The 11,958-nt window shown below is 63.2% G+C and overlaps 2 protein-coding genes across 2 annotated transcripts; one reads left to right on the top strand and one right to left on the bottom strand.

Annotated features, from left to right (window-relative positions):
• Positions 1-89: 89 nt before the first annotated feature.
• TMEM198 (transmembrane protein 198) lies at positions 90-6,176 on the bottom strand. Its single transcript, XM_038585862.1, has 5 exons — positions 6,059-6,176; positions 5,539-5,743; positions 2,640-3,215; positions 1,343-1,545; positions 90-995 (listed from the first exon to the last, which is right to left on the bottom strand). Exons 2-5 carry the CDS (start codon positions 5,702-5,704, stop codon positions 858-860), a joined length of 1,083 nt encoding a protein of 360 aa, XP_038441790.1. The 5' UTR covers positions 5,705-5,743; positions 6,059-6,176; the 3' UTR covers positions 90-857.
• A 670-nt stretch (positions 6,177-6,846) lies between these two features.
• CHPF (chondroitin polymerizing factor) lies at positions 6,847-11,429 on the top strand. Its single transcript, XM_038585857.1, has 4 exons — positions 6,847-7,169; positions 8,107-8,680; positions 9,213-9,392; positions 9,721-11,429. The coding sequence occupies exons 1-4, from the start codon at positions 6,862-6,864 to the stop codon at positions 10,978-10,980; spliced, it is 2,322 nt and encodes a 773-aa protein (XP_038441785.1). The 5' UTR covers positions 6,847-6,861; the 3' UTR covers positions 10,981-11,429.
• The last annotated feature ends 529 nt before the right edge of the window (positions 11,430-11,958 follow it).

Below are 11,958 nucleotides of genomic sequence, written 5' to 3'. Positions count from 1 at the left end.
CCCTGTGTAACCAGCGACACAGGACACCAAGGGCGGCAGTGCTTCCCATTTGGCCCTCGAAAGTGCCAGCCACTGAAGACCATCACCGCTCCTGGCAGAAGCCACACAGTTTGGCACGTTTATAAAATATGTAAAACAGGGTGGGGTGAGGGGAGACAGAAGCATGAGGTGTCCAGGGTGGCACGACAGACACCAGACATGCACCGTGCATTTAGGCCCCCTCCCCCAGCCCCTCTCCCTAGCCCAGCCCAGAGCAGCACCCCCCACCCCCATTCCCTGCCACTGCTCTCAGGCTGGTGGCTTTGCAGAGGACAGGGGACCAGGGTGGAGGGTGCTGCCGTTTGCCCCATGGACAAGGACAAGAAGCCTTAGGTGAGTCTGGGTGAGAGGTGGAGCGATGGGGGAGGAAGGCAGACCTCCTCCACTTAGACATGCAGGAGAGTGGCCTGTGGGACCCCAGCAGTGGGAGAGGAGGCAGGGCCAACCTCAGAGAGAAGCCCTACCAGTCAGAAGTCTAAGGCAAGGGTCCCAGTGTCCCCTCCAAGCCCACCCCTCCATACATACAACACACACACACACAGGCGACACACTCACAACCCTGAGCACACCCCAATAGGGCTCACACCCCGCATCCCTCGGGAGCCCCTCTGGAGCTTGGGAAGAGGCTTTCCCCTTAGGCCAGGCCTAGCCAGAGACAGGTTCTCCCTTCTTGTAGCCAGACCAGCCCTCTTCAGGGTGGGGAGAGGGAACGGCCAAAGGCCACAAGGCCAGGCGGGCTGGGTGGTGGCCCAGCAGGCTTCCCCAAGCTGGCGGAGCTGGTGACCGTAGAGTCTAGGTGGGTGGGAGCAGCAGTACTGCTATACCCGCACTGGGGGTCCTGAGCAGGCCGTCAGCGGCCCCCGAGACCCATACTCATAGTCCGCATCTGTGGGTGAGGCCATGAAGGAGCTCAGTGAGCTCCCTGTCTGCCGGTCCCGGAAGCTCTGGATGTAACTCTGCGGGAGAGGAAAGACAGGTGTGAGAGGGCACCCCAGACCCTCCCAGAAAGCCCAACATCCTGTCCCTGCAGCCCACAGCCTGAGACTCACCCCAGACCTCTCCGCACCAGCCCTGCCACCGCACCCCTCTACCATACCTCATTAATATTCATACTCAGGACACCTTTCCTCTCCCTCCCAGAGCCCGGCCGGCAGGCTCCTGGTGCAGGGGTTGCAACAGGTGGACAAATGCTAGGCCTTCTAGAGTGTGGTGAGCCCCCCGGGGAGGAAGGCCCTCTCCTGCTCGCAGAGTCTGCAGCACTCCCCTCTCCCCCATGCGGGCTGGAGAGGCTCGGGGTGCTCACCGGGGAGAGGACATCTCCATTGAAGCGTTTGATGGGCACCGGCCTGCGCCGATAAGCAGGGTCAGGGGGCCCAGGCCTTGGAGGAGCCCGGGGGCCTCTGGGGGGTGCCCGAGGGGGTCTCTTCTTCCTCCGCTTCTCCTTGCGCTCCTCCTGCTGCCGGATCCGCATCAGCTGCACGCGTCGCCGCTGCCGGCTAATGACCACTGTGAGGGGATGGGCAGAGAAGGGTCTCATGGGCCCACGGGCCTGTCTCCCCCAAGCCTCCCCGCTCCTCCCCACCTCAGGGCTCCAGGCTTCCGGATTCCCTTTGTCTGGGACCCCCCACTCCCCCTTCCTTTCCTGGTCTCCCACCCCCCAGATGGGATTTCTGGCAATTGTTTTTTTTTCTTCCAAAGGTCATATGGTAGAAGATTCCTAGACTTCTAAGTACTCCCTTGCCAGCTGTTATCCCTTTGCCCACCCTGAGCCCCCAGTGACTCACGTAAACCAGCCATCATCCTCTCTCATCCAGACGACCACAGCCTGACCACAGCCTCCTCCTCACCGGGCCACCCTTCCACACTGGCCCTCCCCGATGTTTTCTACACTCAGCAGCCAGCATGAGCATCCCAAACCCTCAATGAGAGTCTATCCCCCGGCTTTAAACCTGCAGTCGCATCACACTGCCTTCCTGGTAAAATCCAGGGTCCTCATCGTGGCCTACGGGGCCCACACAAACGACATGCCTCCACCCCCCCCACACCACCCCCCAGTCCACTTCCTTAGCAAGCCAAGCTCTTTCTTTCTGGAGACCTGCCCTTGCTGTTCCCTCTTCTCTAGCTCTTTGCATGTGGCTTCTTATCCTCCAGCACTCTACTTACATGTCACGTCCTCCAAGTGGCCTTCCCCGACCACTCTATCTGTAATAGCCTCTATAGGTCCCTTGTTCACATTGCCCTGCATATCTCTTCCATATCACCGCAGAGCTGGAATTAGCCAGTTTGTTTGCATGCCAGTGTCTGTCTCCCTCCACCTGAATATAATCCCTTGAGGGCAGGCGCTTTTTCGGTCGTATCCCCTGTGCCTGTAATGGGCTTGCCTCAAAGCCACACAGCCCCACACCTTGTCACAGAATGGATGGTGGGGCTGAGGTGCTGTCTCCCCAGACCCTGAGCCAGTCAGCTCTCCAACCGTACTGAGGCCTTCGGCCACTGGTGTGTACGGCTCCTTCCCCCACACCCCGTTCCCACCGTCCCCCCCACCCATCATCCCTGGCCACTCGTTTCTCTCTCACCCACCCTGGCCTGGGCCCTCTCACCTTCTGTGTGGGAGTCACCCTCGGCTGTCACCCGCCACTGCACCAGAACTCCCATCAGGCTGAGCAAGGGCCAGAGTGCCAGCAGGGCCCAGCTCCGCCAGCAGAGGGGAGGGACTGGGGCGGCTCGCAGTCGCTCCACCGCATAGCGCCCCAGCAGCAGCAGCTCGGCAAAGTAGTCGGCAGCAGTGGCAATGAGCGCAGCACCGGTCACGGCGGTGGCCAGGGTGGTGAGTGGTCGGGGCCAGCGCAGCGTGAGCAGGGCACAGAGTAGGCCGCCCCCCAGCAGCAGGCCTAGTGGGCCCCACACGGAGCCCGGCTGGTAGTAGGGCGCGGAGCCCAGCAGGGCGGCAGCAGCGAGCAGCAGGCCGAGCAGCAGCCCGACCAGGAAGAGGCCCACGCTGCGCACCAGCATGGCCACCAGCCCGCAGAGCAGCCCAATGCCCAGCGCGATGCCCGCACTTGCCCCGGCGCTCAGCTGCGTCTCCAGCACCCGCTCTCGGTAGCACAGCAGGAAGATGACCACCGAGCCAAACAGCAGCCCAGTGAGGAAGAGCACTGCCTTGAAGCAGCGGTAACCTAGAGGGGAACAAAGGCTAGTGAGGGGCCAAAATGAGGGCACCTGGCTCCAGGCAGGAGATCGGAGGGGTCATGGACATGGAATCACATGGGAACCAGGACCAAGATGCTAAGATCAGAGACTTGGGGGCCACTGGGGTCCTGAGGGCATCAGTTATGGGACCACTGAGATCCAGAGAGGTCAGAGAGATAGGTCATTGGGAGTCCCTGGGAAAGCAGAGAGATAGAGTTATTGAGATGAGCATTGGGTCTTTAAGGGTCAGAGGAGTCAGATAAATCATTGCTGTCAAGAGTGAATCAGTGATAGGGTCGTTAGGATCCTTGGAATAATAGGGGTCAGAGAGATAGGTCATTAGAGTCACAAGGGGATCAGCAATTAGAATCATTGGGGCCTTGGGAGGGATTGTTCAGAGAAATGAGGTATTTAGAAGTCAGAACTTGAGAGATGAGGGTCACACAGGTTCAGAAAGATGCGGTCTCTGAGGGGTCATAGGGCTTCAGAGATATGACATTATTACAAAATGACAAAGAGAATGGAGAAGCAGGGTTTTTGGGGAGGGGTTCCAGAAGATGAGGTCATTGCAAGTAGGGGAATTGACAGGCATGGAATCGTTGAGAATATTAAAGGCATTCTGAGAGAGGGTAACATTGAGGGCAGAGAAATGGGAAATGGTGGGGCGGGGCAGAGGGGCCAACAATGGCATCACAGGGATCAAAGTGTTAGGAATAATAGAAGGAGACAGCGAGATGGAAGGTAATGAGATAACTGGAGATGGGTGGGGGTCACTAGGGTCACAGGGTGTCAAAGAGGATTATAAGGGGAGACAGTGGTCATAGAGTTTCAGCAAAATGGAAGTTACACCCATTAAGAGGACCTGGAAGGTAGATAGTGAACTTGGAAGGTAGAGTACCTGGACTTGTGGATACTGAACAGTTGGGAAGATGGAAGTCAGAGATGGAGGTCAAGGGGTCAGGGAGCACCAAAGAGAAAGTTCATAAAGAGGAGATTCAGCTTTAGGAATGAGGGGAGGCGTCAGAGCCCGGGGGGTTCTGGAGTTAGAAAGAGTAGAAAGAGGAATAGGACATGCACAAGGGCGTAGCGTCTAAGATCCTGGGAACGAGGGCATCGAGGAGGGTAGGGTGACGGGGAAGCCCAGGAGAGGGGGAATGTTGGGCTGCACTGTGTGCTTCTACCCACTGCAGAAGGAGTGGGTATGGGTAGTGGACGGCATGAGGGGACAGACTCCTTGGAGACCCAGAATGTGTCCTGAACCCTTGGAAGGGCACTTCCTCTTGCTCATTCTGCAGTTGTTCAGCCTAGAGTTTGGGGGTGGAAGGGGAGGGACCATCTGGCTCCCATCCGGGCCTACTGTGCCGCCATTCTTGGGGCGGGGGTCGGGGGGGACGTATAGAGGCTGCAGAGCACTGGTCTTATGGCACCTCTGCTCAGCCTGGAATCCAGACCTCTGTACTTCCTCCAGTTGCCTCTGATGCTCCCCCTGGAGGCCCCCAGCCCATGGAGTTTGCTGTCCTCTCTGAAATTCTGTAACTTGCTGGAGTCACCGGGCACTTACTCCACTAGCCCATCTGGCACCTTTGTGCAAATTAGAAAAAGTCATGTCTTCCCTTAGGCAAAGCAGTCTGTGCCCAGGCCTAGAGTTTGGCAAGTGAGCATGGGCTGGATTTCAGCCCCCAATTGCCTATTCAACTGAACTCCCTTGTGCGGTGCCCATCCTATACAACTGTTCAGGGCAGCCCTGATTACTAGAACCTACCTTATAGGCTATCTCCCTGTATGTGACTACTGTCCAGCACATTCTAACATGTATTACAGCTGTGAATGTTCCAGAAGTCTCCCCGCTATCGGACAACATGCCCTGTGGCAAAGGCCTAGGCTCAATCACCCTGCTAAATGTTTTCAGTGCCCACGTAGCACAGTGACCCAAACTCAGCTTCACCACAATAGCTATTATTTATTGAGTGTCTACTATTTTCACAACAGCCCTATGTGAGACGAATATCATTATCCCCACTGTTCAGATGAGAAAACTGAGGCTCAGACAGGTTGCCGTGCTAAGGTGTCACAATTAGTAAGGCGCAGAGCCAGTTTCAAAGTCAAGCATGCCTAATTCAAAAATCTGTGTTTTCTAGGATCTAGAGTCTAGATGATCCATGAACATGTGTGGGATGAAAGAAAGAGAAAAGAAAGATAGCTATTCGTGGTGGTGGTGGTGTTCTGAGGTTGTAGAGATCTGGGGAGCCTAGAGAAATAATTTGGGGAACCAGTGGGGAGCCCAGATGAGGGACGAGATAGGGGTCTCACCGAAGAAGCAGTAGACGACTCCAAACAGACAGCACATGATGCAGACGAGGGCCGGCAGTGCCTGGTACCTGCGCTCCTGGGGTTGCTCACAGGGCGCACCCCAGAAGGCATCATCTGGCTCGGGGGGCAGCAGCTGGAACCGGAGGGTCGCCACGGTGCCTGGCATAGTGCCGGGGATGGAAGGGAGTCACCCTCCCAAGTCAGCCTGACAGAGAGGAAGTTGGGGTCAAGGAGGAGTCCCGGGTCCCTCCACCAGGACGGGGGCGAGGATGGGAACGGGGGAACCAGGCAAGGACACCAGTGCACAAAGGAGTGGTGGTGCCCATGTCGTGCAGCTCTGGAGGCATTTCTGAAGTGGCGCAAAAGACAAAGGGCAACAGAGTGCCCGGCTACGGGAGGCCGGGGTGAAGAAGTTAGAAGGGGGCCCTGGGCTGGGGGAGAGGGGCGCAGCAGCCGCCGCTGAGGAGGCAGCCCGGGACCCCTCGGCGGGCGGCCAAGCCTGGGGTCGTCCAAGATCTACCTGGGCTGGAGGCGACCTGAGCTCCGGAGCCAGGGAGGCCGCGCAGGGGCCGGAGGGGCCGGAGGGGCCGGAGGGGCCGGAGGGGCCGGGGCTGCGGAGCGCCGGGGGCCCCGGCCGGCTGGGGTCCGAGGCCAGTCCGCCGCGCGGGGAAGGGGGCTGCTGGGCCGGGGCGGCTGGTCTCCGTGCGGCGGCGGCGCCGCTCCGCCTCCGACGGCGGCCGGCACCCCAGGCCCGCGGAGTCCGGGGGCTCGGGCCGCGCCCGCGGGAAGCAGAGCGGCGGCGGCAGGGCCTCGGGCTGCCCCGGAGCCGCGGCCCCATGCCCCGAGCCCGCCCGCGGCCCTTGGTGCTGATGGACAGCTCCGGCCTCTGCTCCTGACGTCACCCGGGGCGCACCATCCCGGCGGGGGCGGGCGGCTCCTGACGTCACCCGGGCCGCACCAACCACGCCGGCCAGGCGGGGGACTCCGCCCCCCGCGTCTGCCTCGCCCGCACTGAGGAGGGGGCACTTCCGGGGGTCCTTCCCCTTTAACCTCCCCCTCCTGCGCCGCCTCCGGTCGCCGGGGCCCGAGACCCCGCCCCGGGGGCGGGGACCTCGCAGTGACACGTCGGACAGCGGCGGCCGCGGCCGAGCCTCCCGCGCGCCGCGCTGCGCCCGTGCGCCGAGCCGAGGAGGCCCGCGGCCGCGTCCGCGTCGGCGGGGAGGGAGCGGGCGGCCCGCGGGGCCCGGGCCCTCCGGATCCGCCCCCTCCCCGGGCCGGGCCCGCCCCCTCCGAGCCTCCCGCGGCCGCCGCGGTCCCGGCGCCATGCGGGCGTCGCTGCTGCTGTCGGTGCTGCGGCCCGCGGGGCCCGTGGCCGTGGGCATCTCCCTGGGCTTCACGCTGAGCCTGCTCAGCGTCACCTGGGTGGAGGAGCCGTGCGGCCCCGGCCCGCCGCAGCCCGGCGACCCTGAGCTGCCGCCGCGCGGCAACACCAACGCGGCGCGCCGGCCCAACTCGGTGCAGCCCGGGGCGGAGCGCGACCGGCCGGCGGCGGGCGCGGCGGAGAGCTGGGAGCCGCGCGTCCTGCCCTACCACCCCGCGCAGCCCGGCCAGGCCGCCAAGAAGGCCGTCAGGTAGGGGCGGGCCGCGGGGAGGCCGCCGGGGCCGGGTCGGGCTCCGGAAGGAGGGGCCGCGGCCAGGAAGTCCTCGGCGCCGATGACTTCCGACGGCCCCGCTTCCCCGGGAGCCGGAGGGAGCCGGAGGGAGCCGGAGGGAGAGCGCGTGCGAGGCCCTGCCGGGGCCGGGCCAGGGCTGGCCGAGCTCGCCCTCCTCCGGCCGCCGCTGGCTCGACCCCGCTGGCTCCCCGGTTGGCGCCGTCGGGTGCCTAGAGCGAGAACTGGGATCCACCTGCCTCTCTTGTTCCTGGGCGCCACACCTGGGGGCCGGGGGAGGGACCCAGGGCATCAGTGCCCCCGCCCGCGAATGGGAACGATTTTCTCCCGAGTAACGCCGAGTTCAGATTTCAGTTTTGCCACTTGCCTTCTGCATTACGGAAGCTGAGTTACTGGAGCCCCCGACCCCAGTTCACCCTTGTCCCAAACACACCACAGTCCTGTGCCAGGTATTCCCTTGAGTCATTTGTGCCATGCGTTTGTGGCCAATGGCATCTTTAGCTAGAAATCAGTAGAGACGGCGAGCTGAGCGCCTGGCTAAGCGCTGTGATTAGATGCCGCCAACCCCTTTCCACGGAGCAGGCTGCTGGGTGAGGCTCAGGGGGTTACGTTACCTGCTCAAGGGCACAAGCTAAGTTCTAAGTGGCGAAACAGAGTCAGACCCACAATGTGTCTCTCACGTCTGCGTGGATATTGGCACCTCCGGAAAGCGCTGTGCGGGCGAGGCCAGTAGTTCGGGGAAATCCCGGTGACCCCTGGGACACAGTTGTGTTTCTCGTCCTCCTCCGTGTAGGCGGAGAAGCAGGCCCGGAGGGGATGTGACCTGCCGCGGCCCGTGCATCTCTCCCGCGCCCGCCCTGTTGTCTCTTTGATGACCCTGCGCCCTCTTCTCCCCCAGGACCCGCTACATCAGCACGGAGCTGGGCATCCGGCAGAGGCTGCTTGTGGCCGTGCTGACCTCCCAAGCCACGCTGCCCACGCTGGGAGTGGCCGTGAACCGCACGCTGGGCCACCGGCTGGAGCGCGTGGTCTTCCTGACAGGCTCTCGCGGCCGCCGGGCCCCGCCGGGCATGGCCGTGGTGACCCTGGGCGAGGAGCGGCCCATCGGGCGCCTGCACCTGGCGCTGCGCCACCTCCTGGAGCAGCACGGCGACGACTTTGACTGGTTCTTCATCGTGCCCGATGCCACCTACACCGAGGCCCACGGACTGGCTCGCCTGGCCGGCCGTCTCAGCCTGGCGGCCGCCGCGCACCTCTACCTGGGCCGGCCGCAGGACTTCATCGGGGGAGAGCCCGCCCCAGGCCGCTACTGCCACGGAGGCTTTGGGGTGCTGCTGTCCCGCACACTGCTGCAGCAGCTGCGCCCCCACCTGGAAGGCTGCCGCAACGACATCGTCAGTGCGCGCCCCGATGAGTGGCTGGGCCGCTGCATCCTGGATGCCACGGGGGTGGGCTGCACCGGCGACCACGAGGTGCGCGCGGAAGCCGCCCCACCGGGGCCTCCCGTCTGAGCATGTGCACCCGCCCCCCCTCCCCCAGAGGCGAAGGGGTGGTGGGAAGTAAGGGGTCTGGGTTTTCCATGACAGTGCTGTCACTTCGTATCCCTGTAACCTTGGGTAAATCACTGCACCTCCTGAACCTTGGCATCCTCCTCCATACCAACAAAAATAACTATTGCTCAGGGGTCGTGGGGATTGGAAAAAACAACGTGAGGGATTAGTCTCACACAGAGTAGGGGTTCAGTGTTGGCTGTTATTATTTTATTTGAGCCCCTGCACAGCTCTGAGGTAGGATGTGTATGCCCATTGCACAGATGAGCCAGCAGAGGCTTGCCCAAAGTCACGCAAGGTCACAACTGGTCAAGGTAGCCTTCAACCTGGTAATTCTGACTCCAGGTCCACAACAGGTCATAGGGTGGGAAACTGAGGCCCACGCTGGGAGGCAGGTGGGGAGGCTGTCCCATCGCTCTTCCCATTACGGACCCCCTTCCCTTCCTCTCGCCAGGGAGTACACTATAGCTACCTGGAGCTGAGCCCTGGGGAGCATGTGCAGGAGGGAGACCCCCGTTTCCGCAGTGCCCTGACCGCCCACCCTGTGCATGACCCCGTGCACATGTACCAGCTGCACAAAGCTTTTGCCCGAGCTGAGCTGGAACGCACATACCAAGAGATCCAGGAGTTGCAGGTATGGTCTGGGCCCGGGGAATGGAGGGGACATATCCCAAGACATCTGAGAGATCCCAGGGAAATTAAAACTAGCAGTAGAGTCAGAGAACAAACCGGTTGCCCAGTGCCTGTTTGTTTCTGCCTTTTCTGAAAAGCTCTTCCAGAAACTTCCTTTTTAACTCTTAGGCTGCCCCCATCTGGGAAAAGGATAGGTGAGGGTGCTGGGATAGCGGAGGTTGGCGGGGGGCCAGGCTCCCCAGGGAGCACCTGCTGGCTGCTTAGGCCTCCGGCTACGTGCCGGCACCCGTGGTCTTTGCCTTGCTCATGGTCTTATTTCTCCAACCTAGTGGGAGATCCAGAACACCAGCCACCTGGCAGCTGACGGCGAGCGGGCGGCCGCCTGGCCCGTGGGCATTCCCGCACCATCCCGCCCGGCCTCTCGCTTCGAGGTGCTGCGCTGGGACTATTTCACAGAGCAGCACGCCTTCTCCTGCGCCGACGGCTCGCCCCGCTGCCCACTGCGAGGGGCCGACCGGGCCGACGTGGCCGACGTGCTGGGCGCCGCCCTGGAAGAGCTCAACCGCCGCTACCACCCGGCCCTGCGGCTCGAGAAGCAGCAGCTGGTCAACGGCTACCGGCGCTTCGATCCTGCCCGCGGCATGGAGTACACGCTGGACCTGCAGCTGGAGGTGCTGACCCCGCAGGGCGGCCGCCGGCCCCTCACCCGCCGGGTGCAGCTGCTGCGGCCCCTGAGCCGCGTGGAGATCCTGCCTGTGCCCTACGTCACCGAGGCGTCGCGTCTCACCGTGTTGCTGCCTCTGGCTGCGGCCGAGCGGGACCTGGCCCCTGGCTTCCTGGAGGCCTTCGCCACCGCGGCGCTGGAGCCGGGTGACGCGGCTGCAGCCCTGACCCTGCTGCTCCTGTACGAGCCACGACAGGCCCAGCGGGCGGCCCACGCAGATGTCTTTGCGCCTGTCAAGGCCCACGTGGCGGAACTCGAGCGGCGTTTCCCGGGTGCCCGGGTGCCCTGGCTCAGCGTGCAGACAGCTGCACCCTCGCCGCTGCGCCTCATGGACCTGCTCTCCAAGAAGCACCCGCTGGACACGCTGTTCCTGCTGGCCGGGCCCGACACGGTGCTCACGCCCGACTTCCTGAACCGCTGCCGCATGCACGCCATCTCTGGCTGGCAGGCCTTCTTCCCCATGCACTTCCAGGCCTTCCACCCGGCCGTGGCGCCCCCCCAGGGCCCCGGGCCCCCGGAGCTGGGCCGAGACACGGGCCGCTTCGACCGCCAGGCGGCCAGCGAGGCCTGCTTCTACAACTCCGACTACGTGGCAGCCCGCGGACGGCTGGCAGCGGCCTCGGAGCAGGAAGAGGAGCTGCTGGAGAGCACGGACGTGTACGAGCTGTTCCTGCGCTTCTCGGGCCTACACGTGCTGCGCGCCGTGGAACCAGCGCTGCTGCAGCGCTACCGGGCGCAGGCGTGCAGCGCGCGGCTCAGCGAGGACCTGTACCACCGCTGCCGCCAGAGCGAGCTGGAGGGCCTGGGCTCCCGCACCCAGCTGGCCATGCTGCTCTTTGAGCAGGAGCAGGGCAACAGCACCTGAGCCCGCCCTGCGCCCCGGAACCCCGGCACGGCGGCACCCCCTCCTCCCCAACGATCCGCAGCCCCCTGCCAGCCTCGCCGGACAGGGCTGGCCGTGGCCTCGGATCCCAGGGCAGCCCGCGGGCCCCACTCTCTAGCTGTGTGGGTCCTCGGGCTCAGGACAGGCCCCCCGGGGGAGGTACCTTCGGAGCCACCCCTCCCCACCCCCAACCTGGTCTCCCTGTCTCCCACCCTTGACGCTGCTGATTCAGGCTGTGGCCCCTTGAGTATTTATGCAGTGCAGTCTGCCTGACGCCAGCCCCATCTCCTAGGACCTCCTGGGAGTGGGCTGTAGATGAGTGGTTGGGGACGAGGGGAGCCGAGAGAGGAAGGTGGGGTATCTCCCAGCTTCTCCCTTCTGGACCTGGATGAAGGTCCCTGCCTTTAATAAACTGGTTGAGTGTGGACTAATGATTCTGAGTTTTCAAAAGGTGGCACAGGGACTCGGGGGGGGCCAGGGGGGCTGGCGGTGAGGACGGAGACTCCCTAGTCCTGGCTGGGGCCCGGGTTTCCTTTTCCTGGGGATTCAGCCATGACTGTGCCCAGCCCTGCCCCAGCTCCCCACCTGGTCATACAGGCACAGAGAATTCTTTATGCCTCTTTATTCTCAGTCTCGTCAGCGCCTTATAAAACCAGACTGGAGGCAGAGAGGCCTGGGGAGAAGGCTCCCTCCCTGGCCCCCAAGCTCAGCCAGGGTCTGGTAGGTTGGTCTGCTCCCTGTGGAGGGGATTCTGAAGGTGGAGTTGGGGCAGGGGGAACTGGGAGCTGCGCCAGGCCTGCTGGGCCACCCAGTCCCCCTGCCGAGAGGGGAGCTGGGCCTGGAGAGGGACAGGAAGTAGGACCAGCCCAGCACTCCTGAGTCCTGGGGGGTCTCCCTCTCCTGCTGACGTTTCCCGGGCTGGGTCCCTGGCTGTCCCTGACTCACCCACCCCCATAGCCC

Source organism: Canis lupus, chromosome 37 (assembly GCF_011100685.1).
Source record: "Canis lupus familiaris isolate Mischka breed German Shepherd chromosome 37, alternate assembly UU_Cfam_GSD_1.0, whole genome shotgun sequence".
Lineage (NCBI taxonomy): Eukaryota > Metazoa > Chordata > Mammalia > Carnivora > Canidae > Canis > Canis lupus.
This window is presented reverse-complemented; position numbering and strand designations above follow the sequence as displayed.

Bases quoted from the DNA above. Each gene is read 5' to 3' on its own strand.
- TMEM198 (XM_038585862.1), bottom strand. From the start codon at position 5,704: ATGCCAGGCACCGTGGCGACCCTCCGGTTCCAGCTGCTGCCCCCCGAG. The intron at 1,546-2,639 runs GTGAGAGGGCCC...ATCCCCTCACAG, and splicing joins GGGTGACTCCCACACAGAAG to TGGTCATTAGCCGGCAGCGG. The intron at 996-1,342 runs GTGAGCACCCCG...CCTCTCCCGCAG, and splicing joins ATGGAGATGTCCTCTCCCCG to AGTTACATCCAGAGCTTCCG.
- CHPF (XM_038585857.1), top strand. From the start codon at position 6,862: ATGCGGGCGTCGCTGCTGCTGTCGGTGCTGCGGCCCGCGGGGCCCGTG. The intron at 8,681-9,212 runs GTGCGCGCGGAA...TCCTCTCGCCAG, and splicing joins GCTGCACCGGCGACCACGAG to GGAGTACACTATAGCTACCT. The intron at 9,393-9,720 runs GTATGGTCTGGG...TCTCCAACCTAG, and splicing joins AAGAGATCCAGGAGTTGCAG to TGGGAGATCCAGAACACCAG.